Here is a 27,634-nt window from a genome sequence, read left to right as displayed (position 1 = left end):
TTTTATGCTCAGCACAGCTGAACTGTGGTCATATGCTATGCCCTTCAGCACTGACCAATGCAATCCACTGCCTCGGTCAAAACACAAACTAAGTGCCTCCACAGTCGGATCAATATGTCTACATTAGCATCAGCCGAAGGCTTTCAAACCATGCAAATACAATAATCTATTCATGGTCACTGATGTTGATAATTGTTACACAAAATGCTTAGGCTCTGAAAATCCATGGGCCATGATCCCGGTTATTTTGTCAGGATCGATCCTTCCAGTGCTGACCCCACTGGAGTTTGCGGGACCAGAGGACAGACACCTCATTTGCATGGGGCCAGCGGGTGCCCGTGCCTTTACAGGTCCCTATGCCTTTACGAGCACATCTCTGGCACCCACCTGCCGCATGTGGCCTGAAAGTCCAGTACCTGTCCACCATCGAGGTGGGGGGAGGGGGGCGGTGGATGCCCTGGCACCCCACTCCACGAGTCTTCAGCCATCTTCCCTTCACTCACCTGGACTGCCCTCCCACTCTCCCTTCCTCCCCCCCCCCCCATCTCCTGCACCAGAAAGAGCCCACTTGGGTCCATCAGAGGCCAGTATGCCTCATCTCTTAAAAGGGAAGTGAGAAATCCCAGCATAGGGAAGTGCTTTCTCCAGTCCACAGCCCTTTGGTGTTGGCCTTGTAAGGGGTGGACAGAGGCTCCACCCATTACAAGGCTGACCGGGAACTTCTGGAGTTGGTGGGGGCCTGGCGTAACTGGATCCCTGCCTTTTTCCAGTGGGTTCTGTTGAACTCCTGCTGGAGTTACGACTTAGGTGGTTTAAGTGTAACTAATCATTGACCTGTTGACACTAGTTAAACACTGTTAAGAGGTAGCAGAGAATTTGGTTAGACAATGTGAAGTTCTTGCCTATTGGGGTGGTATCTAAGTCCTTGGAATAAATTGAGCAACTAAGAATTTGCGGATGTTTTTTGTAAGTTTTAATTGAAATTCCAGTCTTTATGAAGATTGATTGATTGTTCAGGCTTCCTGAAGTAATGCTTTAACTCTGACAAAGGGAACTACTTAGAGAAGAACTTTAGAACATTTTAGAAAAGTGTGGAGCAATGTTAGAAATGTGATGATGGAAAGAGAAGTGCTGCAAATGTTTAGCTAGAAGTGCTTTGTGTAACATGTGAAAATACAGTTAGCTCAGTAGTATAAGCTGGTAGAAGCTTAAGAGTAAATCATTGAAGAATATGTGGATAGTGTTGGGAAATTATATCTACAGACAAACCAGGAAGGAAGAAGATTGCACACAGCTCACCGCAGACATACCCTGAAGGTGAAATCAGCACCATGCAGAGGAAACCTGAGCAGTCTTGATACAAAGGCTGAACTGCTGCCTGATTGAAGAGGTGATCGTTTGGCAATTTCTGAATGTGTCAATCAGGAGGAAACAGTGCAAGTGCTACTGCTGACTGCACCTACACAGCTGTTTCCTCTGGCTATTCTGGATTTTCCACCTGAGCTCCTATCCACACACTGCAAACACTTCTTCACAGCCTGAACAAGGAGCATGTTGACTTAAAGGGCTTCAGCAGCCATTTAAATAGAAAACTTGTTTTCAGATAAGATAATACTAAAATAAAATGTTATTAAATTTTAAGCTTTTCGAAGTTATTTCCTTTCTCCTTCAGTGTTTACTTTATTCAGTAGATGCTCACACTGACCGATTGATGACAAAGCCACATGTTATAGTATTCATATAACAGGAAATTGTCCACTTCTCACAGGAACATAATTCCCATCAACTATTCTCGCAACTTGGTGCGGCATAAACTGAAATTTAGCTTTCAAATAAAGATTAGAGTGCTGGGCTTTATTTGACTACAGAATTCAGTGGGCAACCATGTACCCAAACAATCAATTTTAAACTGTGTTGTGCTGGTGGTGTACACGGAGAACCTAATCACAAGATAGATCAGATTGCTTTTTGAACATTTAATAAAAATAGCTGCAATTCTTCTTTTCCTCACTCTGTAGATGACTTGTCATTGATCTAGAAATCCTTGTCCCAGCCTGATAGTTCATCTGGGGGAACATCCTTATCAGGAGGATAGGTGTCAAAATATCTATAATCTGTAGGACCTTTAAGCTTAGAAAAAAGAAAAAATGTTATTCAGCTTTTTTCTCCAAAAATACAGGCCTTTAAATTATTAGTTCTGATGAAAGGTCATCAACTTGAAATGTTTCTTTCTCCACACTTGCTGTCTAACCTGCTGAGCATTTCCAGCATTTTCTGTTTTTATTTCAGATTTCCAACATCTGCAGTATTTTGCTTTTGTTAAATTATTACGTTGGTTATGAACGGTTCTCATCAATGACTCATGAGAAAAGTTAGGGTTGCCCACTTGGCCCTTCAGAACTCTTCCCTCTGTTACCTAAACTCTCCCATCACCCCATCGAACTGCAACTTCAACAATCGCAGTGCTTCTGCCTTTACCAAATATGTTGGTCTGTTGCTTAATTCATTTAACTATTACATATTTACAGCACGGAAACAGGCTCAATAGGTCGGTGCCGGTGTTTATGCTCCACACGAGACTCCTCATACACTTCATCACCTTCTATTCCTTTCCCCTGCATGTGCTTATCTAGCTTCCCCTTAAATGCATCTATGCTATTCTGCTATTTGCCTCAACTACTCCATGTGGTAGCAAGTTCCAATTTCTAGCCACTCTCTGGGTAAACAAGTTTCTCCTAAATTCCTTATTAGATTTATTAGTGTCTATCTTATATTTATGACCCCTAGTTTTGGACTTCCCCACATGAACTACAGAAAGGGAGTATGAAAAGAAATTTGCAAGGGATATTGAAATCAACACAAAAAAAATTACAATTATATTAGGAAAAAGAGGGTGGTCAAGAGCAATGTGGGCCCCTTAAAAACTGATAATGGTGATATTGTAAATGAAAATAAGGAAATAGCAAACATGTTAAATCATTATTTTATGTTAGTATTTACTGTAGAAGAAGAGGATAACATGCCAGATGCCTCAAGGAAACTAATTTTGAATCAGAGACCAGGGACTCATCATAATTAACGTAAGCAAATTAACAGTAATGAAGGAAATAACAGCACTAAAGAGTGATAAATCCTCAGGACCAGATGGTTTCCATCACAGGATTTTAAAGGAAGTAGGTGAGAATATTGCAGATGCCCTAACTATAATCTTCCAAAGTTCTCTTGATTCAGGAACCATTCCTTTAGTTTGGAAAATTGCACATGCCACTCTGCTATTTAAAAAAGGTGAGAGGGGGAAACCAGAGAATTATAGACCAGTTAACCTAACATCAGTTGTCAAGAAATGAGTAGAGTCTTTAATTAAGGATAGAGTGACTGAACACCTTGAAAATTTTCAGCTGATCAGAGAGAGCCGGCATGGATTTGTAAAGGGTAGGTCGTGCCTGACAAACCTGATTGAATTTTTTGAAGAGATGGCTAAAGTAGTGGACAGGGGAATGTTGTTATATTGACTTCCAGAAGGCATTCGATAAAGTCTCTCATAAGAGACTGTTAGCTAAAGTTGAAGCTCATGGAATTGAAGGCGAATTATTTACCTGGTTAAGAAATTGGCTGAGTGGCAGGAGACAGAGTAGGGAAAATGGGCAGGTACTCAAATTGGCAGGATGTGACGAGTGGTGGCCCACAGGGATCTGTGTTGGGGCCTCAACTATTCACTGTATTTATTAACGACTTTGATGACGGGATAGAGAACCATATATCCAAGTTTGCCGACGATACAAAGATAGGCAGCATTGTAAGCTGTGTAGATGGAAGCATAAAATTACAGAGAGATATTAATAGATTAAGTGAATGGGCAAAACTGTGGCAAATGGATTTCAATGTAGGCAAGTGTGAGGTCATCCACTTTGGACCTAAAAGGGATAGATCAGAGTACTTTCTAAATGGTGCAAAGCACAAAACAGTGGAGGTCCAAAGAGACTTAGGGGTCCATGTACATAGATCATTAAAATATCATGGACAGGCACAGAAAATAAACAAAAAGGCTAATGGAATGCTGGCCTTTATATCTAGAGGATTAGAATACAAGGGGGTAGAAGTTATGTTACAGCTATACAAAGCCCTGGTTAGACCACACCTGGAGTACTATGATCAGTTCTGGGCATCGTACCTTAGGAAGGATATATTGGCCTTGGAAGGAATGCAGCATAGATTTATTAGAATGATATCTGGACGCCAAGGGATAAATGATGAGATTACACAAACTGGGGTTTGGAAGATTAACTGGAATTTAGAAGATTAAGGGGTGATTTGATCGAAGTTTTCATGATATTAAGGGGAACTGATAGTTTCTTTCTATCTACCCTATTTCTGCTGGTTTGGGAGTCTAGGACTAGGGGACATAGCCTAAAAATTAGAGCCAGGACTTTCAGGAGTGAAGTTAGGAAACACTTCTACACATAAAGGGTGATAGAAGTTTGGAACTCTTCAGCAAACGGCAGTTGATACTAGCTCAATTGTTAATTTTAAATCTGAGATTGATAGATTTTTGTTAACTAAAGGTATTAAGGGATATGGGGCTATGGCGGGTATATGGAATTAGGTCCCAGATCAACCATGAATGGTGGAACAGGCTCGAGGGCCTAAATAGCCCACTCCTGTTGCCATGTTCCTATAAGTGGAAATATCTTCTCTACGTCTATCCTTCATAATTTTAAAGACCTCCATTAGATATGAGTTTAGGGGGATAGACAGGTATCTAGGGGGATAGATAGGTGTTTCTGCAACTGCCGCCAAGAGTTCCCCATGGTGTGTTGCCCCTCTGGTAAAGGACATCACTGAGAGGGTGCAGAACATTTTAAGGGGGGAAGGCGAACAGCCAGAAGTCATGGTCCATGTGGGAACCAATAACATAAGAAGGAAAAGGGTGGAGATCCTGCAGTCAGAGTTTCAGGAGCTAGGGAGGAAGTTAGAAAGCAGGATCTCAAAGGTAGTAATCTCTGGATTAACCCCAGTGCCATGAGCTAGTGGGTATAGGAATAGTAGGATAAGACAGGTTAATGCATGGCTGGTGGAATGGTGCAGGAGGGAGGGCTTCGTATTCCTGGGGCTTTGGGACCAGTTCTGGAGCAGGAGGGATCTGTTCAAGGTGGACAGGTTGCACCTCAGCAGAGCTGGGACCAATGTCCTCGCGGGGAGGTTAACTAGTGCTGTGGGGGAGGGTTTTATCTAATTTGGCAGAGGGATGAGCACCAGGATGAAACATTAGAGAGGAGAAACAAGATGTGCAGGGACAAATAGCACTAGAGTAAAGAATAGGTCAGAAATAGGAGGGATCAGACAAGGGGCAAATGTGAAGCAATCTAAGATCAGTTTAGAGTGCATGTGCGTATATCATAGTCCCATGTGCACAAGTCGCCACATGGAACTATGATATAGTGGCAATAACAGAGACCTGGCTCAAAGAAGGGGAGGATTGGGTATTTAATATTCCTGGCTACAGGGTATTCAGGAATGAAAGGAGGGGGAGGGTGGCAGTATTGATCTAAGAAACTATTATAGCATTGGAATGGGATGATGTGGTTGAGGGGTCAAAGACAGAATCTATTTGGTTAGAATTAAGGAACAACAGAGTAGCTATTACACTACTGGGTATATACCATAGGCCGCCAATAGTGGGAAGGAGATAGAGGAGCTAATCTGCAGGCAAATTACAGAATGATGCAAGAACTATAGAGTAGTGGTAATGGGGGACCTCAATTATCCCAATATAGACTGGGACAGTACAGCTTAAAGGGCAAAGAGGGGGAGGAATTCCTGAAATATGTTCAAGAGAATTTTCTGGAACAGTGTGTTTCTAACCCAACCAGGAAGGAAACAGTGCTGGATCTAGTTCTGGGGAATGAAGTGGGACAGGTGGAGCATGTTTCAATGGGGGAGCATTTGGGGAACAGTAATCATAATATCATTAGGGTTCGAATAGTTATGGAAAAGGACAAGGATCAATAAAATGTGAAAATGCTTAACTGGAGGAGGACAAATTTCACTGAGTTAAAAAAGGATCTTGCCCAGGTGGATTGGAATCAAAAATTGATAGGCAAAACAGTTATTGAACAATGGGAGGCCTTCAAGGAGGAGTTGGTTCAGGAACAGAGTGGACACATACATAATCAGGGAGAAAGGAAGGGCATCCAAAGCTAGAGCTCCCTAGATGACTAAAGATATAGAGATTAAAATGAAACAGAAAAAGGAGGCTTATGACGAATGTAAGGTTCGTAATATCGTAGACAACCAGGCTGAATACAGAAGGTACAGATGAGATCTAAAAAAGGGAATAAGAGGGGCAAAGGGAGAATATGAGAATAGATTGGTGGTTAACATAAAAGGGAACCCAAAAGTCTTTTTAAAAATATATAAATAGTAAAAGGATAGTCAAAGGCAGGGAGGGACTGATTAGGGACAAAAAAGATCTTCTTGTAGAGGCTGAGGGCATGGCTGAGGCACTAAATGAATACTTCGCATCGGTCTGCACGAGAAGAGGATGCTGCCATTGGAGCAGTAAAGGAGGAGGTAGTAGCAATATTGGATAAGATAAAAATAGATAGAGGGGGGTACTTAAAAGGTTGGCAGTACTCAAAGTAGAAAAGTCACTCGGTCCAGGTAGGAAGCATCCTAGGTTACTGAGGGAAGTAAGGATGGAAATTACGGAGGGTCTGACCACAATCTTTCAATCCTTCCTAGATATGGGGGTGGTGCTGGAGGATTGCAAATGTTACACCCCTGTTCAAAAAAAGGGAGAGGGATAAACCCGGCAATTACAGGCCAGTCAGCCTAACATTGGTGGTGGGGAAACTTTTAGACAATAATCCAGGACAAAATCAATTCGCACTTGGAAAAGTATAGGCTAATAAATGGAAGTCAGCACGGATTTGTTAAAGGAAAATCATGTTTGACTAACTTGATTGAGTTCTTTGATGAAGTAACGGAGAGGGTTGATGAGGGTAGTGCGGTTGATGTTGTGTATATGGACTTTCAAAAGGCATTTGATAAGGTACCATATAATAGACTTGTTAGCAAAATTAACGTCATGGGATTAAAGGAACAGTGGCAGCATGGATACAAAATTGGCTAAGGGACAGAAAGCAGAGAGTAGTGGCGAACAGTTGTTTTTCAAACTGGAGGGAAGTATACAGTGGTGTTCCCCAGGGGTCAGTATTAGGACCACTGCTCTTTCTGATATAGATTAATGACCCGGACTTGGGTATAGAGGGTATAATTCAAAGTTTGCATATGAAACTCGGAAGTAAACTATGTGGGGGATAGTAACAGACTTCAGGGGGACATTGACAGATGAAATTTAACGCAGAGAAGTGTGAAGTGATACATTTTGGTAGGAAGAATGAGGAGAGGCAATATAAACTAAATGGTGCAATTTTAAAGGGGGTGCAGGAACAGAGAGACCTGAGAGTGCACATACACTAATCTTTGGTGGCAGGACAAGTTAAAAAGACCTTTAAAAAAGCATATGGGATCCTGGGCTTTATTAATAGAGGTATAGAGTACAAAAGCAAGGAAGTTATTTCAGCTGGAGTATTGTGTTCAATTCTGGGCACAACACTTTAGGAAGGATGTCAAAGCCTTAGAGAGGGTGCAGAAGAGATTTATTAGAATGGTGCCAGAGAGGAGGGACTTCAGTTATATGGAGAGATTGGAGAAGCTGGGGTTGTTCTCCTTAGAACAGAGATAGTTAAGGGGAGATTTGATAGAGGTATTCAAAGTCATGAACGGTTTTGATAGAGTAAATAAGGAGAAACTGTTTCTAGTGGCAGATGGGTCGGTAACCGGAGGACACAGATTTAAGGTGATCGGCAAAAGAGCCAGAGGTGACATGAGGAAACATTTTTTTGCACAGTGAGTTGTGATGATCTGGAATGCACTGCCTGAAAGGGACTAGTAACTTTCAAAAGGGAATTAGTTAAATACTTGAAGGGAAAAAAATTATAGGGCTATGAGGAAAGAGCAGGGAAATGGGACTAATTGGACTGCTCTTCCAAAGGGCCGGCACAGGCACGATGGGCAGAATGGCTTCCTCCAGTGCTGTACCTAATATGATACAATGATACTATTAGGTCACCCCTCAGCCTTCTCTTTTAGTCCCAGCTTGTTCAGTCTTTCCTGATAGTTACAAGCTCTCAGTTCTGGTATCATTCTTGTAAATCTTTTATTACAGTACAATAATTTCAATTTCCAAAGTATTCCCTTCATTGAACAGTATTTTTCAGACAGGTATACATCATTAAAAAATCATTGTACAATTAAACTTTTAATTTGTTTTCTGTAAATTTAAGTGTATATATGTTTGTTTTGGAAAGTCTGAATTTTTGTGTACATCAAAATGGGGGATGTTAGTGTTGAGAATGAGATCTTTTCTACTTTGGCTACCAAGGGGTCGATTTTAACTTGGCCAAATTGGCTTTAATGGGGCAATAACGACCTCAAAATGGGGTCAGTTGACTTACTGCCCTGTTAAAGCTGATGTTTGGCCTCCCCATCCATGTTCGCTCTCCCCCCAAAGACCTGCCTGCGGCATGACATAGCGTCCGAGCCACCTGATATTGTGCTGGTCTAGAACCGGCAAGCTGCAGTGGATTGTTTGTTCGAGGCATGCAGCTCACAAGTGGCATGGAAATGAGGCCAGAGTCATTTCAAGGCAGAAACTGACAGGTGACCATTGCGCTATGCTGATTGGCCACCCAAAGGTTAAAATCGATCTGCAATTGTCGGTATCAGATACTCTCTTGGGTGGTATGTTGCAGCTGGATGAAGAGTAAATCTCTCTCTGCTGTGTTCCAGCAACACACAGTTACCCTGAACCCAACAGATTACCCTCTTATACATCACTGCGAGTTCTCCAATATCCTACGCAAGTCACCATTACAGCTTCTCTGAATGAGAATGCCAATTTCATTAAAAGATAGTGTTGGCAATTTTTCATTTGTGGTTTGGTAGCGAGGAATTTCTGCTACTGCCAGCAATTTTTTTGTTCAATGATGTCAATGGAATTAGAAAACTAACCCCAGCGTACCATTTTTGTATTATCTACCTAAACTGTGGCCAGATTAGACAGCTCATCCCATCACAGGGGTTAACTATCGTTAACAACAGTAGGATAATTCTTCTTTATTATTACCAATATGTTATGGGGTATAGAAAAAAAACATAATTGATTATGAATAGGTAGAAATCTAGTTCTGTATTGAGCTAGAAGCTCCCAATTGAGCACCATTTATTTTGAAGGAAACAGTATAACAGAGCACAATAAACTGCAAAATTATTACATTCTTACATCAGAAGTAAAATAATAACAAGCACAAATACCTCTCTTTTTAATGGTGATGATAATGTTCTGGCTTTCAATCCTTCCCAGTTAAAACCACTGAACCATCTGTAGTTGAGGAAAATTAAGTATTATTTAAATGCATCCTTTACTTAATAGGACTACACAATTTTAGCTCACAAATGAAAGTTTGGGGTATAAAAAAACAGGAACTAAAGTTCAAGGAGGGGTCATTTTCTGAGTATGTGGTGTATAAGAATGGGCAATAGTGCCTATATATGGCTCATTATTATTATTACAATTGTTCTCAGGTATATCAAATTGCCATCCATTTGTATATTGTTATTTTATACAATGTATATGGTTCCATGTATAATGGAGAGCTATCAATCATAGGCTACATATAACCTAGGAGGCTGGTTCTGGTGCGTGGCCATTGCTTTGACTGCTGTGCCTATCAGTTGCACAGTATATGTTTAATCTTTATGACAGTGTCACTATTATAAGTCTGCCTTAGATACGCTGATCACTCCTGTAAGCGGTCCAAACATCTTATGTTCAGGAAAGTGCCTGTACTAACCAATACCTAATTATGTAATAATCTATAATTAGAGGGTGTAACAATATGATCTCCTTATTATCTGAACTGGATATTGTGTCTTTCGCACATGCTCTCAACAAGCACTTTTCCGAAGGTGGACATAAATGCTTTAATGAGACAAGGCCAGATATGAATTGTTAAGCTGCTTTATTTTACAGTCAGCAAGTGAACATACAGAGTAACAGTAAAAGTAAATTCCATTTAATCTCACTCAATAATAACCACATGCTCTGAGCCTTTTGGGAGTTGGTGTACTTGTTTTCGGCATTACCTTTCTTTACAGACAACTTCCAACTGCAAACACTGACCTCCTGCAATTTAACTTTCCGTTCCAGGCCAAAGATTGCAGCTTAGAGTCTCTTGTTAACAGTCTGACTATCCCAGAATATGTATTATCCTCACCACAATGGGTGTGAACATTTGTTGGCCAACTGAGAAGAGATAATGAATTGTTTAATGTCCCTGGTCACTCTGGCTAATAAACCTGGGATGAGACAGCAGACCCTCACTGTATCAATTTGAAATAGACTGCGAGTCATTACATTCCACAAACTGGTTTGTCTGGCTTTAATAGACATGTTCAATGCCTGTGGCCTTTTTTGTTAAACTTGTATGAATTTAAATTTGTTTGAAATCACAATACTTAAAACATAACTCCATCACAAAATCTTTTCTATGGAGGAAAAAAAGAATGAAAATCCCAAAACACGACAATCACAGCAACTTTGTGAATTTCCACAGTTGAGTCATGGATGCGGGCCTTTTGTGTGCTGCCTGGGCTCTGTGGCAAAGTTGTTGATGTTGCAGCCAACTGTTGGCAGTCAGCCAAAAGTGGTTACCAGCTTTAGGAAAATTTCTCCTGGTTCAGCCTAAGTAATTACATTTTTTTTGTACTGGGCTATTTTCCATATTGACTGGGTGAGGGAAGGAGCCCACATGATATCACCTAAGACTATCACTGTCAGACTACAGATATGATGTGGAGATGTCGGTGATGGACTGGGGCGGACAAATGTAAGGAGACACACAACACCCGGTTATAGTCCAACAGCTTTATTTGAAATCACGAGCTTTCGGAGCTTTGCTCCTTCGTCAGGTGAAGTGAACAGATGCATATAGACAGTGCCTATATGCATCTCTTCACTTCACTTGACGAAGGAGCAAAGCTCCGAAAGCTCGTGATTTCAAATAAAGCTGTTGGGCTATAACCGGGTGTTGTGCATCTCCTTACATTAGACTACAGATAGGAAGACATTCAGAAGCTTGCCCATGTCTGCGCCGAGGTGGACTAGTTTGGGGAGGACCAGTAACTTGTCCCTTCAAATGCCATTTGCTAACTGTGTTTCACAATGACTTCTATGTACTGGAGGTTGCGCTAGGTATATTGAAAAAAAAAATGAATGCAGCATTGATACAACCCTGAGAAATATTACAGTTGATTCTAGCCCAAGAATGCAGGAATTAATCCTTAGAGTTTCCAGAGACTCCAGAAAATTGTGTTCTTTTGGCAGGTCATTTTTTACAATGTGGGGCCATGTATCGTGATGCTGAAAAATTGACTTATATTACAATAACAATACCATGAGATGTTACATGTAGCTTTCTTACTGGTACATTAATATATTACTAAAAAACTTCTAAATATTTGAAATAAAAATGAAATGGTAAAATCGTTTGCTCAAATTTCCTCAACTCACTTATTTCATATTCTTCTAAAATTAGTTCAACTCTTTATTTCTGCATTTTTTTCTGAAGTTTAAATAAGATCTGGTTTCCATTGCCTTAGCTATCCTATTATTCCCGGTTGACTTGGGCCCATGTAAATACAACTTGATTCTTGACTGGCTAAAACCTGTCTTTTGAAACTAAGTCAAACAATGATGCAATTTTTGACTTGGCAATTGGCAGATCAAAGTGACATATGTTCCGACTGAGATTTAACAAAAAATAGTGAGTTAAATATTATCTCATTTGTGGCCCTCAAGGGCTAAGTATTCCAGAGCTTTATTTTTGATTAGTGGTAAAAACCATTTGCTGCAAGAAATAACATTCAAATGCAAATTGAAGCAAAATACATTGATGGAATAAATATGTAAAAATTCTTGAGGGAAAGGATTTTACCTAAACATGCCTCTGATTAGTATAAATTTTGTGTGGTGTTTTAAGTTGAGTGACGTTCAGTCACTTACTTTACAACCATTTTTATAGTGATAATGTCACCTGGTCTTGGGTCACGAGGGATCATGGCTGTTGCCAGCAATTAAATTTTCTTTTCTTATTACGGTAACATTCACAGATGCAATAGAAACCATGAAAATAATTCAGTTTATCACATTGGGAAGCACATAACTTGTTTCCTTTTTGAACTTGTTACAGTTTTCTTAAGATACTCAGTAATTATTTAATTGTTCTTGTGTACTCCTCTTACTTATTCCTACATAAAATGGCAGGAAATGATGAAGAAACATTTGTGAATGCAATGATCGATGGAACAATTTTCTAAACGGCATTGTGTTTTCTAGAAAAAAATCCTTTTCATTGCAGCATGCTGACAAGCAGTCTGCATACACAAGTGAAAAACCCCGAAGGAGGGTGGTTGACAGCTAAGCACAACATAGAGCTTTTCATGTTTATGGTCCAACACTGACATAAATCACAAAGATATTGAACCAATGTCACAGCAATAACATCACTGCTGTATCCCACCTAATTTAGTTATCACTCCTCGCAGCTTGAGGTAATCCAAAAAGGGAAGCGTATCAGTACAAAATACATTCTATACTTCTTTATTGTTCAAATAAACTTTTATTCTTTCATCTAATTTTTGCTGTAATTATTTATCTCTCTATCAACTTAATTTTGTATTAACAGCAGAGACCACTCCATTACAAAAGTATTGATTACCACATTGGGTACAAAATGAATGGAACTAGCCTATCGAGGCTGTCAAAATCAATACCTCTGCTGGCTGAAGAAACAAGCAATTTTTCCTCTTGAAGTAACTAGCTGCATTAGTTACCAGTAGGATTATTCTTCATTCTCACTCCCACTGTACAATCTCTACCTTGTACTGTTTTATTGGATTACTTCTCCTTATGAATCTATTGCCTGTGTTTTAATATCCTCCATCCTTAAGAGAAAATTAATGAGAAAAAGTAAATATGACAATGAGAGGGACTGTAGAAATGATTTCCACAAATTATGTACCTTTGTTATAATTGATTTATTGTATAAAAATGGAAAAGGTAAGATTAACTAAGGGAGACAATGCCGGAAGGGACATCTGAGCATCACCTATTTATTTAAGTGCTTAACTTTCAACAGAAAACATAAAAAGCTAGCTGTCCAAAACGAAAGTAGATGACCACTTCCAGTGACGTCGTACACATGATATCCATAAGCTGCAGTTACTATTCCTGCTCAAATAATAATCTTTCAGTTTAGTTTTAGAAAGACACCAGGCGGGGGCTCTGTTCTCTAGAAAAGAGAAAGCTAAGGGGTGACCTGATAGAGGTCTTTAAAATTATGGAGGGGTTTGATAGGATAGAAGTAGAGAACATGTTTCCTTTTGTGGGGGAGTCCAAAACTAGGACAGAAATATAAGAATTTATAGGAATTCAGGAAAAACGACTTTCCCAGAGAGTGGTTAGAATGTGCAACTTGCTATCACATGGAGTAGTTGAGGTGAATAGCGTAGGTGCATTTAAGAAGAAGCTAGATAGGTACACAAGGGAGAAAGGGGTAGAAGGATATGCTGATAAGGTTAGATGACGTAGGATGGGAGGAGGCTCGTGTAGAGCATAAACCAGTTGGGCTGAATGGCCTGTTTCTGTGCTGTAAATACTATATAAGTTCAGAGATTTATCTTCACTAGAAATGGATTCTTGGTTTTTGGTGCAAGGAGCGGTGCTAATTTCAAAGTATGTGCACTGTTTCATTTATACCATCTTGGACCTGGGCACTGCTCTTTTTAATAGTACTTTTCTGAGTTGATCAGCAAAACTGTCAATTTGCAGAGAGAATGGGCATGATTTTGACCCCGAGCCGGGAAGGGGGCTGGGGGGGTCAAACAGCGGACGGGAAACCTGGAAGTACTGGTTTTGACATAAGGACGTCTTTTTATTATTTTTTGGTCAGTTTGCCATCTGACTGACTGGCCTGTTTGACAGGCTGGTCTCAGTCGGACGGAAGAGCAGCCAGGGAGAGGGCATCTTCAGGTAAGTCTTCAGGTAAGTCTTTGATTGTATGGATGGCGGGCCATGGGGGGCACGGGGGAATGGGTGGACACGAGGGCACCGGTGGGCATGGGGGGGGATCGGAGGTCAGTCACCGGGGACCGGGGGGGTGCTGTCAGGATCAGGGGTCCGCAATTGTTGGGTGGGGAGTCGTGGATCGGGGGGAAGGGGGTCCATGATCGTTGGGTGGGGGGATGTTGGAGATCGTTGGGGGGTTGCTGCAGGTAGGCTTGTTGGGCCTGGGGGAAGCACTCCTGCTCCTCTGGGCCCACAAGCTGTGCCAGAAAGGCACTTACCTGTAGTTTTGGACCTTCTCGCCTCCTTTCACGTGGCGTGAAGGTGAAGGCCCAGGAATCCCAGCCCCCAGGGGTTGAAATTGCAAATTCTGCAAAAATGGAGGCCGGCAGCCTCAGTGAAAACTGGAAATGGGCGGGTTGGGAGCGTGTCAGAAATGGTTGCGATTTTGAATGCCCCCAACCCACCCGTTTTTCAATGTTAAGATCATGCCCAATGCCCCTAAAAGCTTGGAAAGCATTAATGGATAAAAGTTACCTGTGCTTCTTTATGTCAGTTATTCCATTTTTCAGATTTCCCAGACGTTCGGTTGGATTTTGTCTGCAGTAAAGAATATCACAGAAAAATAAATATCCAATCTTTTTTCCAATTTTCTCACTTTAATTCCTCTCCCCTGCCCCCCGCGCCCCCCCCCCCCCAAAACAGTGGAGTCCTTCTTTAAATATGCAGATCGGGCTCTGGTGATGTCAGCCAATTTTAATCCAAGGTCAGGGCATGAAAGTTGCTGTGGCTTCCCCGGCAAGCCAACTTGGCAGCAAGAGGAGCTGAGGCCAGAAGAGGCCCACAAAGTTAAATTAGATTATTTTTTTTGTTTCCTTGTGAGCCAGGAACAGCAGGAGTGCTCCTCCAGCCCCATAAAGAAACCTTGGGCCTCCCCTGCTCTAAGCTTCCCTGCCCTCCCCCTGACCGTGCTACCCTCTTGACCCCCTCACAACCACTTATCTGAGGACGGTTCCTTCAGGTCCCCAGCGGTAACCTCCTGCCGCCCAAAATTCCACTCCTGCCTGCCAGCCAGCTAGCACTTCCCACCGGGTTCGAGCGGGAGATTGACGGGCAGGGTACAGATGAGGCCCTGGAGTTAAAATCTCCCTGGCCTCTCACTGCAGAAGGCCTGACATTTTGACGCCCGCCTTACCACCATCCCTTCGCACAACCCCGAGCCGGGAGTTAAAATCGGCCCTCTGATTTGCATGTATCACTGAGTTAGCCCCTAATCCAAAAGTACTGGGAGGTGTATTTACCCAATGAGTGATTAAGGGACTTCATTGTCTTAAAATATGATGAACATAACTGAGGCAAGGCCAGCACTACTTATAACTCTAGCTGGGAAATAACAATGAGTTAAATTTTGAATAAATCCACTGTACCATGGAATAATAGACATGTCCTTAGAGTCCATAATCTGTTTCCATTGAAGTGAACATAGGCATGATTTAATTAACATCGGCATTTTTTTCTCATGTGATACAGAATCAAAGAATCGTACAGCACAGAAGGAGGTCATTCAGCCCATTGTGCCTGTGCTGGCTCATTGAAAGAGCTATCCAATTACTCCCAATCCCCTATTCTTTCCCCATAGACCTGCAAATTGTTCCTTTTCAAGCATATATCCAATTCCCTTTTGAAAATTTCATATTGAGAGTAAAATACAACTGACTGGTTACTTTAATATTACAGTTTATGATAACGACTCAGTGGTTGATAAATAGTACTTTCTGAATTATTAATTTCCTCATTGCTCTTTTATAAAATACACAAGGCTGGAACAAAAGCCGGTTCCATGGGTGCATACAACATGATTTTTTTTTAAAAGATTTTTCTTCCTACTTGCACAGCCTACGAATCACGTCTTCTGGACGCTTTGTTATTTTCTTGGGAAAATCCATTTTTTCTACACCTTTGAGAATCAAGTTGTAGGTCATCATCTGGTCAAAGCCAGAAAATGGAGGGCTGTTAAAGGTAAAAGATAATGTTAGGGCAATGTACCAGTTATATCTTCTGCAGGAATCCATAACTGATGAATTTCCACAAATACCCACTGGCTTTCAATAGCCAGAGAACTTCTAAAATGATCCCCAATAAATAAACCAAAAATATTGAAGTTAAATATTGAAGTATTTGCGATAACAGTTGTGTTTTATATGGCTCTTCATTCAGTGAGTGGGAAATTCAACATTGTTGCGCCTGTTTTTTGGGCATAAAATCAACATGGAGGGAGAAATTTCAGGTCACTATCTCCCCCGGAAGTGCACCCGCTGCCAAATTGGAAGCGACTTCTAGGTGTGCAGGACGTCTACCTGAAACATCATTAGGCATACTACACCAGTTGTAGCAACCAGATTGAAATTGGCCTGAAAAGGGACAGAGCTTGTGTAGCGCACGCTCCACCCAGTTGTTCCAGGTTTTGAGTGAGCTAATTAGCAGTCCTTAAAAGGACCTCTGGAGGCGTCTCAAAAACAGCCAGAACTCTTTTTAAAAGTTACGTTTCTGTGGAGCCAGGAGTACAATGAGAGCCGTGCTGTCACACGGAGCATCAGCAAGCACACCATAGGCGTCCACAAGCAACACTTCCGCTGCCTGGACCGCTCTGGAGCAGCCCGGAGGTACTCAGCTGAGCAGGTATCGTGATTTGTCGTTGTATCCTGCACAACATGGCCATTAATAGGGAGCAGCCCTCGCCACCACCTATCAGGCGACAACCCGAGCAACAGGCAGAGGAAGAGGCGCAGGCGCTGGCGGAGGAGGAAGTGGAGGAGGAGGAAGTGGAGAAAAAGGCAGGGAGGCAACAAGGTAGACAGGCCCTGTCTGCCAGGGCTCTGCGTGATCAGATTATTAATGAGTGATACCAGTAACCTCAATGACACCTCCCCGTTCTCCAACAGTTCCACGCTCGTTACCTTTCCTCTCTCACATGACCATCAAATCATCCTCCTTATGATTACATATTGCTTCCTCCCTTAGCTCATCGCAGAAATGAAAACCACCACCAAATACAAATTGAAAAATACATTTACACATGAAATGATTCAAACAAACTGATACTATTCACCCTTGTACATTCGCTCAGTGTCTGATGTTCGTGTGCCTTTACCTTTCCTAATGTTCCTACGAGGTGCTTCCCCAGTGGCTGGAGCATGGGTGGAGGAAGGCTGCTGACTTTCAATTGAGGACATTGCAGATGGCCTTGGAGGACGATCACGAGCAGCTCTGGGCTGGGAGGACCCGGCTTCAGACTGCACCATCTCGGCCTGGTTTGCAGCCGGCTGGCTGACAAGCAACAGTAAGGGCACTGGTGGAGTGGCAGGGGTGGGAGCAGGAATACTGCTCTCCTGAGAGAGGACAGCAGGTTTGTCTTCCATGGCGCCACTGCCACTCTCCTGGGGTGGCGTCTCAGCAATCCTGATCAGCAGGAGAATGAATTGCTGGAGTGCTGTGACGCCCTGGAAGCCCCGTTCCACAATGGAACCCAGAGCCATGATAGCAGCAGTCTGAGCTCTAAAAGCACCAGTCAGACCTTGGATGGCAGATGTTTGTGCTGCAATGGAAGCTATGACATCAGTCATCAGATGTTGCATCATGGTGGGTTCCACAGGTGTGCTGATGGAGTTGACAACCCTTTCCATATTGGAAAGGATAGACGCCAAGCTCTGTGCAAAGCCCTGTGCCAAGTTGGAGCTGGACTCCTGACATTGTGCAGAGCCTTCCTGGCAGGCTTTTCAGTGCACCAAGCATTTGGTTGTGAACGCCCATCAGCCTTCTCCTGTAGCTTGGCCCATCAAAGTCATCATCTGATTCCTCTGCAGCAGAACTAGTGTGCGATCACGCCCTCCAGTGAGCTGGCACTTGCGGTAAGTCAAATTTGCAATTTTGGTCTTGTTAGCGCCTCCTTCCCATTTAAAAAAATGGGGCAGTTGAGAGACTATAATCAGGGCCACTGAGCAAGAATTAGCTTATTTGCACGCAGGGGAAAAAATGACCAAGGGCAACATTTTCTGAGACCCCTTGCCACAGGCAGAGCCTTGCATGCTGCAGGCAGGCTTTCGGAACATCATGGATGCAGAGCCCCATGGATTCCCATGTCATGATATTAGGATAAGTCATCCACTGCGGGTGAGGCCCTGCACGGGATCTCAGAAAATTTTGGCCGATGAGTGGGTGAATCAGTTAAAGGTGCTGAAACTGAAGGCTGAGCTTGAGGCTGACGAGAAGGATTGTCAGCACTTATGCAAAACTGATGAGAAGGAATGCCAGCATGGACTTGAAGCTGATGAGAGACGGTGGCAACACATAGATGCTCTACACAAATTCGAGCTTCAGGAAAAGAAGCAGCAGTGACGTCACCAGATGGAGGAGGAAGAGAAAGAGCAACAACATGCACTTGAACTATCATAGACAGGCATATTGTCAATGAGGTTGGTAAGTGAGTGTAAGGTTACTCTAGCCCAAACGGAATAATTTTGTTAAATACAGTTTGAAACTAAATTTTAAAGAGGGGAAAAAACAAAGGTGGATTTTTGTGGGTATTTGTGTTATTGGTTAACCACCGCAAGTGGAACAAAGATATCTGGACAGAATAGCTTGTATCATCACTTAGCAGTAAAGTGCTCATAGAATTTTGTAAGAATGGATCCAATAGATAGTGTGTGCTATGAAATAGTAAAGCATACCGTTCTCACCCCTTATGATTTAACATCTGAACCCAACAGACAAATGTTTAGGCAGCTATTGAAAATACCCTATGGAACATACACAGAATAAGTAAGGAGAAGGGGTGGGTTTCTGGAAGCAGTTCATGATGATTTGAGAGTGTGATTTCCTGGACAGGCCTGTGCAGGCAGAGCCACTGCAGCATCAGAAGAGGGGGCTGTGCATTTTAAGGGGCAGAAAAGCCCCAAAGATCAAGGGAACTGCAGCCTTGTAGACCTCAGCAGAGTTTGAGGCCTGCACAGGTAAGTGAATAGGGACCTATATGTTGGAAGAGGAGGCCTCTACCGGGCCCTCTCCCTCCATTCCCTGACCTCAGAGTCATTATTGCTGCTACCCTGGGCTAAACACCATTTTCCATGTAGTGGTCCCGGGCGGCAGGAGGGAAATTGAGGTCTTTGTGGTGATTCAGTGATGGGCCACATCGCCAGATTTTGCCTCATTCTCCGCTATACCTTCCCACTTTGGGGAGGATCATGGAGCAGAATCCAGCCCGCATAGTGAGGGAGAAAAATTACATGAAGTAAAATTTAAAGGACAAAAATTCAGCTAGCTTCTAGACAGCATCTCAACTCATCAGCAGCTTTTGCCAAGCCTCAAAAGGGCAGGTGATTAAGAATTAGGAGGCAAAACAGAACAGAAAGGGAGCCTAAGGTCAGGCGTGCGTCTGTAGACAAGAGGTGGAGTAGCCTAGCGTCCAGCCCTGTGTTGATGCTGCTGAAGCCGAGATGGTGCTACCTGGTGTACTTGTGTGGAGGAATTCCCTCTGTGCCACTCCATGGCACCATCCCCATATGACATCCTTGCGAGCAAAGAGGTGCAGCCAAGTTTCTGGCCACAGCTAACTGTTACGGTCTCTTCATGTACCCGCATAACCTTCCAGCATAACAATTAGTTAGGCACTTGTATCTCAGTGATGCCACTTAACAGGCTGCTGGCACAGTGTCCTTCAGGGAGAAAAGTCTCCATCAGCACAGTGTTCCCAAAACAAGGTCATTTCACCTCCCTCTGCAGATGAAGGGGTAGAGATGATGAAGGGAAGGCATGGAGTACTCCTCAGGCAGTCTGACCTGCCTGATTTCCTCCCTCTGTTCTCCCCTTCCTCCAAACATGGCTCGGTGGTGCCAGTAAAGGCATATGGAGGCAAAAAATAAATCTGTAACAACTCTGTAAAGGCTTGTGAAAGCCTGTCACGAGAAAAAAACCCTCAAAATAAATTAACAAGAAGGGCCATGACAAGACCTAAAAATACTTCAAAATTTGTGGGTCTTTTAAAGGCCCTCCCCGCTGAAAGTCCACACCAACACCCCTTCGTAACAGGTTTGCTGGGCATGTTGGGGACTTGGCAATCAGAATGGGACAGGAAATGGAGCGGTGTCCTTCCCCGCCCTCTTTTGAATAACCTGATTAAGCTCCTGTTTACTATGGATGGGAGCTTCAAATGCCCTTTGCAGGCCAGACCACATAATGGAGCCGAACCCAATTTAGGCAACAATCTTCCAGAGCTGATTTATACTGGAATTCAAGGTCTGGTACATTCTGTTTGTACTTGAAATGAGGTGTTCCAGACACTAAAATGGCCCAAGGTCTTTTAAACACAATAGTCACTTTTTGTTTTAAATTTTCTCCCCCTCTAACCACCCCGCCCGCCCCACTCACACATACACACATACATACATACTCTGCATAAATTTCTTTTGATTGCCTTGGGAAAGATCATCACTGGCAGAAAGGTGATTTTTTTTCCCATTAATTTCTGAGAACCCATTTTAGGATGGCAGTGTAAAAAGTCAGATAGCCAGATGGTGAAAGATAGAACACTAGAACTTTGTGTTTAATTGCTTTCAAGTCTTTATTCACACAGATCATCCTTACACATCCAGCACCCCCGAGATAAGCTCCCTCCTATAAATGGATACGAGAGTCCCCAATTGATACCCACCACCTAAATACAATAAACACTGTGCTATAAATCACATGGATACAATTAACAGGGAGCACCACATAGAATAGTGGTACAAATGGATGAATAGTCTGTTCCAGCATTCAACTGCAGTAGGCATTCTTTGTGTGAGCCTAGACAGTGAATGTCAGCAGGTTATTCGATAGTGGAGGGCACCACAAGCCATAAACAAGCATTTTCCACTCTTGGTTATTGGGCTAGCAATCAGAAGCAGGATAGGAAAATAAGAAGTGCTAAAGGAAAAAAGAATAAGGTCCAATAATAATGGAGTTGTTGACTAATCGTAGCAATCAATCTCTGTCCATTAATCTACAACAAATCCAGAAATAACATGAGGAAAACCCCAGTGGTGGAAAGCTTTGGGAATCTCAAGTCTAAAGTTAACTTTTTCCTCCAAAGTATGCTGCAATTACCACGTCATGTTTCAAATTATTCATATATCATAGAATCATAGAATGATATAGCACAAAAGGGGGCCATTCTTCCCATTGTGCCTGTGCCAGCTCTTTGGAAGAGTTATGCAATTAGTTCCACTTCCCTGCTCTTTCCCCACAGTCCTGCACGTTTTTATCCAATTCCCTTTAGAAACGTATTATTGAATCTGCTTCCACCACTCTTTCAGGCAGTGCATTCCAGATCATAACAACTTGCTGCGTAAAAAAATGTTTTCCTCATGTCGCCTCTGGTTCTTTTGCCAATTATGTTAAGTCTGTGTCGTCTGGTTACCAACCCTTCTGCCACTGGAAACGATATATCCTTATTAACTTAATCAAAACCATTCAAGATTTTGAACACCTCTATCAAATCTTCCTTTAGCCTACTCTGCTATAAGGAGAACAAACCCAGTTTCTCTAGTCTCTATGTAACAAGTCTTTCATCCCTGGTACCATTCTAGTAAATCTCCTCTGCACCCTCTCCGAGGCCTTGATACCCTTCCTAAAGTGTGGTCCCCAGAAATGAACACAATACTCCAGCTGGGGCCTAACCAGTGTTTTATAAAGAATTAGCATAACTACCTTGTTTTTGTGCCCTATATCTCTATTTATAAAGCCAAGGATCCCGTATGCCTTTTTATCGGCCTTCTCAACTTGTCCTGCTACCTTCAAAGTCTTGTGTATGTACACTCCCAGGTCTCTCTGTTCCTACACCCCCTTTAGAATTGTACCATTTAGTTTATATTGCCTCTCCTCATTCTTCCTACCAAAATTATTCACTTCACACTTCTCAACGTTACATTTCATCTGCCCATTTTACCAGTCTGTCTATGTCCTCCTGAAGTCAGTTACTATCCTCCTCACTGTTTACTACATTTCCAAGTTTTGTGCAATCTGCAAAATTTGAAATTATACCCTTTATACCCAAGTCCAGATCATTAATGTATATCAAAAGAACAGTGGTCCCAACACTGATCCCTGGGGAACACCTCTGTACACTTCCCTCCAGTCTGTAAAAAAAAACATTCACCACTACTTTTCTGCTTTCTGTACCATAACCAATTTTATCTTTAATCCTTTAATCCCATGGGCTTCAATTTTGCTCACAAGCTTATTGTGTGGTACTTTATCAAATACCTTTTGAAACTCCATATACACATCAACTACACTACCCTTATCAACCCTCTCCATTACTTCATCAAAGAACTCAATCAAGTTAGTCAAAACATGACGTGCCTTTAATAAATCCGTGCTGGCTTTCATTTATTAACCCATATTTTTCCAAGTGGCAATTAATTGTGTCCCGAATTACATTGTCTCAAAGTTTCCTCATTAGGTCTTTCGACATTAGGCTGACTGGTCTGTAGTTGCCGGGTTTATCCCTCTCCCCTTTTATGAACAGGGGTGTAATATTTGCAATCCTCCAGTCCTCTTGCACCTCCCCCATACCTAAGGAGGATTGGAAGACTGTGGCCAGAGCCTCTGCAATTTCTACCCTTATTTCCCTCAGCAATCTGGGATGCATCCCATCTAGACTGGGTGACTTTTCTACTTTGATCACTGCCAACCTTTTAAGTGCCTCTTTATTTTTATCCTATCCAGTTTCTTTACTACCTGCTCCTTTACTGTGACATTGGCTGCATCCTCTTCTTTAGTGAAAACAACTGCAAAATACTCAGGAAAGAGTAGGGCCTATTAGAGACCAAAAAGATAACTTATGTGTGGAGGCGCAAGCTGTGGGTATGGTGCTTAATGAATACTTTGCGTCTGTCTTCAAAAAAGAGGGGGATGATGCAAAGATTGTAGTTGAGGAGGAGTGTGAAATATTGGATGGGATAAACATAGTGAGAAAGGAAGTATTAAGGGGTTTAGCATCTTTGAAAGTAGATAAATTTCCAGGCTGGATGAAAGGTATGCCAGGCTGTTAAAAGAAGCAAGGGAGGAAATAGCGGAGGCTCTGACCATCATTTTCCAATCCTCCCTGGCTACAGGCGTGGTGCCGGAGGATTGGAGGACTGCTAATATTATACCATTATTTAAAAAAGGGAGAAAAGGATAGACGAGTAATTACAGGCCAGTCAGTCTAACCTCGGTGATGGGCAAATTATTGGAATCAATTTTGAGGGACAGCATAAACCGTCATTTCGAAAGGCGCGGATTAATCAAGGACAGTCAACATGGATTTGTTAAGGGAAGGTCGTATCTGACTAACTTGATTGAATTTTTTAAGGAGGTAACAAGGAGGGTCGATGAGGATAGCGTGCTTGATGTTGTACATGGATTTTAGCAAGGCTTTTGACAAGGTCCCACATGGCAGACTGGTCAAAAAAGTAAAAGCCCATGGGATCCAAGGGCAAGTGGCAAATTGGATCTAAAATTGGCTCAGTGACATGAAGCAAAGGGTAATGTTCGACGGCTGTTTTTGTGAATGGAAGGCTGTTTCCAGTAGGGTTCCGCAGGGCTCAGTACTTGGTCCCTTGCTTTTTGTAGTTTTTTTTTATTCGTTCATGGGATGTGGGCGTCGCTGGCGAGGCCGGCATTTATTGTCCATCGCTAAATGCTCGAGAAGGTGGTGGTGAGCCACCTTCTTGAACCACTGCAGTCCGTGTGGTGAAGGTTCTCCCACAGTGCTGTTAGGAAAGGAGTTCCAGGATTTTGACCCAGCGACAATGAAGGAACGGCGATATATTTCCAAGTCGGGATGGTGTGTGACTTGGAGGGGAACGTGCAGGTGGTGTTGTTCCCATATGCCTGCTGCTCTTGTCTTTCTAGGTGGTAGAGGTCGCGGGTTTGGGAGGTGCTGTCGAAGAAGCCTTGGTGAGTTGCTGCAGTTCATCCTGTGGATGGTACACACTGCAGCCACAGTGTGCCGGTGGTGAAGGGAATGAATGTTTAGGGTGGTGGATGGGGTGCCAATCAAGGGGGCTGCTTTGTCCTGGATGGTGTCGAGCTTCTTGAGTGTTGTTGGAGCTGCACTCATCCAGGCAAATGGAGAGTATTCCATCACACTCCTGACTTGTGCCTTGTAGATGGTGGAAATGCTTTGGGGAGTCAGGAGGTGAGTCACTTGCCACAGAATACCCAGCCTCTGACCTGCTCTTGTAGCCACAGTATTTATATGGCTGGTCCAGTAAGTTTCTGGTCAATGGTGACCCCCAGGATGTTGATGGTGGGGGATTCGGCGATGGTAATGCCATTGAATGTCAAGGAGAGGTGGTTAGACTCTCTCTTGTTGGAGATGGTCATTGCCTGGCACTTGTCTGGTGCAGATGTTACTTGCCACTTATCAGCCCAAGCCTGGATGTTGTCCAGGTCTTGCTGCATGCGGGCTCGGACTGCTTCATTATTTGAGGGGTTGCGAATGGAACTGAACACTGTGCAATCATCAGCGAACATCCCCATTTCTGACCTTATGATGGAGGGAAGGTCATTGATGAAGCAGCTGAAGATGGTTGGGCCTAGGACACTGCCCTGAGGAACTCCTGCAGCAATGTCCTGGGGCTGAGATGATTGGCCTCCAACAACCACTTCCATCTTCCTTTGTGCTAGGTATGGCTTCAGCCACTGGAGAGTTTTCCCCCTGATTCCCATTGACTTCAATTTTACTAGGGCTCCTTGGTGCCACACTCGGTCAAATGCTGCCTTGATGTCAAGGGCAGTCACTCTCACCTCACCTCTGGAATTCAGCTCTTTTGTCCATGTTTGGACCAAGGCTGTAATGAGGTCTGGAGCCGAGTGGTCCTGGCGGAACCCAAACTGAGCATCGGTGAGCAGGTTATTGGCGAGTAAGTGCCGCTTGATAGCACTGTCGACAGCACGTTCCATCACTTTGCTGATGATTGAGAGTAGACTGATGGGGCAGTAATTGGCCGGATTCGATTTGTCCTGCCTTTTGTGGACAGGACATACCTGGGCAATTTTCCACATTGTCGGGTAGATGCCAGTGTTGTAGCTGTACTGGAACAGTTTGGCTCGAGGCGCAGCTAGTTCTGGAGCACAAGTCTTCAGCATTACAGCCGGGATGTTGTCGGGGCCCATCGCCTTTGCTGTATCCAGTGCACTCAGCCATTTCTTGATATCACGTGGAGTGAATCGAATTGGCTGAAGACTGGCTGCTGCGATGGTGGGGATATCGGGAGGAGGCCGAGATGGATCGTCCACTTGGCACTTCTGGCTGAAGATGGTTGCAAATGCTTCAGCCTTGTCTTTTGCACTCACGTGCTGGACTCTGCCATCATTAAGGATAGGGATGTTTGCAGAGCCTCCCCCTCCCCTTAGTTGTTTAATTGTCCACCACCATTCACGATTGGATGTGGCAGGACTGCAGAGCTTTGATCTGATCCGTTGGTTGTGGAATCGCTTAGCTCTGTCTATAGCATGTTGCTTTCACTGTTTAACATGCATGTAGTCCTGAGTTGTAGCTTCACCAGATTGGCACCTCATTTTTAGGTACGCCTGGTGCTGCTCCTGGCATGCTCTTCTACACCCCTAATTGAACCAGCTTTGATCCCCTGGCTTGTTGGTAATCGTAGAGTGAGGAATATGCTGTGCTATGAGGTTACAGTTTGTGCTGGAATACAATTCTGCTGCTGCTGATGGCCCACAGCGCCTCATGGATGCCCAGTTTTGAGCTGCTAGATCTGTTCTGAATCTATCCCATTTAGCACGGTGGTAGTGCCACACAACACGTTGGATGGTATCCTCAGTGCGAAGACGGGACTTCGTCTCCACGAGGACTGTGCGGTGGTCACTCCTACCAATACTGTCATGGACAGATGCAGTTGCGACAGGTAGATTGGTGAGGACGAGGTCAAGTAAGTTTTTCCCTCATGTTGGTTCGCTCACCACCTGCCACAGGCCCAGTCTGGCAGCTATGTCCTTCAGGACTTGGCCAGCTCGGTCAGTCGTGGTGTTACCGAGCCACTCTTGGTGATCGACATTGAAGTCCCCCACCCAGAGTACATTCTGTGCCCTTGCTACCATCAGTGCTTCCTCCAAGTGGTGCTCAACATGGAGGAGGACTGATTCATCAGCTGAGGGAGGGCGGTAGATGGTGATCAGCAGGAGGTTTCCTTGCCCATGTTTGACCTGATGCCATGAGATTTCATGGGGTCCAGAGTCAATGTTGAGGACTCCCAGGACTACTCCCTGCTGACTGTATATCAATGTACCGCCACCTCTGGTCGGTCTGTCCTGCCGGTGGGACAGGACATACCCAGGGATGGTGATGGAAGAGTCTGGGACGTTGGCTGAAAGGTATGATTCTGTGAGTATGGCTATGTCAGGCAGTTGCTTGACTAGTCTGTGGGACAGCTCTCCCAATTTTGGCACAAGTCCCCAGATGTTAGTGAGGAGGACTTTGCAGGATCGACTGGGCTTGGTTTGCCTTTGTTGTGTCCGGTGCCTAGTGGTTTGATGCCGGGTGGTCTGTCCGGTTTTATTCTTATTATGACTTTTTTATTAATGATATTAATGATTTAGACTTAAATGTAGGGGGCATGATTAAGAAGTTTGCAGATGGTACAGAAATTGGCCATGTGCTTAATAGTGAGGAGGAAAGCTGTCGCCTGCAGAAAGATATCAATCGACTGGTCAGGTGGTCAGAAAAGTGGTAAATGGAATTCAATCCGGAGAAGTGTAAGGTAATGCATTTGGGGAGAACAAACAAGGTAAGGGAATACACAATAAATGGGAGGGTTCTGAGGGGTGTAGAGGAAGAGAGGGACCTTGGAGTGTCTGTCCACAGATCTGCGATGCCCACAAGCCATGAACGAATAAAAAAAATCCTATCTTTGAACTCTCAAATACATCATCCCTTTCTAGTGATGTAACAGTATCTTTGATTAATATTGCCACCCCCCATCTTTTTTCCTTCCCTATCTTTCCTGGTATATTGTAGCCAGGAATATGAAGTGCCCATTCCCCCCCCCCCAACTTGTTTGAGCCAAGCCTCCATTATTGCCACTATATCATAATCCCATGTGACTACTTATGCCTGCAGCTCACCAACCTTATTTACCATGTTCTGTGCGTTTACATACATGCACTCAAAACCCATCTTAGTCTGCCTTGTATGTCCCTCCTATCTGATCCCTCCTATTTCTGAACTACTCTTTATTCTAATGCTGTTTGTCTCTCCCAGTCCTCTGTGCACCTTCTATCTCCTCTCTAATGCTTCATCCTGGTGCCCCTCCCCCTGCCAAATTAGTTAAAACCCTCCCCCACAGGACCGGTTAACCTCCTAGCTAAGACATTGGTCCCAGCCCTGTTGAGGTGCAACCCATC

The 27,634-nt window shown here is 43.4% G+C and overlaps 1 protein-coding gene across 1 annotated transcript in view; it reads right to left on the bottom strand.

The window, feature by feature from the left end:
- Window positions 1–1,926: 1,926 nt before the first annotated feature.
- Window positions 1,927–27,634, bottom strand: part of prkg2 (protein kinase cGMP-dependent 2) — a 108,191-nt gene continuing 82,483 nt past the window's right edge. The window contains exons 16-19 of the mRNA XM_067990614.1: window positions 16,076–16,198; window positions 14,726–14,788; window positions 9,379–9,445; window positions 1,927–2,130 (exon numbers count right to left, since the gene is read on the bottom strand). Coding sequence (XP_067846715.1) covers window positions 2,035–2,130; window positions 9,379–9,445; window positions 14,726–14,788; window positions 16,076–16,198 — 349 coding nt within the window. The 3' untranslated portion in view covers window positions 1,927–2,034. The remainder of the gene's footprint in view (window positions 2,131–9,378; window positions 9,446–14,725; window positions 14,789–16,075; window positions 16,199–27,634) is intronic.

This window comes from Heptranchias perlo, chromosome 1, assembly GCF_035084215.1.
Source record: "Heptranchias perlo isolate sHepPer1 chromosome 1, sHepPer1.hap1, whole genome shotgun sequence".
NCBI classification, from domain to species: Eukaryota; Metazoa; Chordata; class Chondrichthyes; order Hexanchiformes; family Hexanchidae; genus Heptranchias; species Heptranchias perlo.
This window is presented reverse-complemented; position numbering and strand designations above follow the sequence as displayed.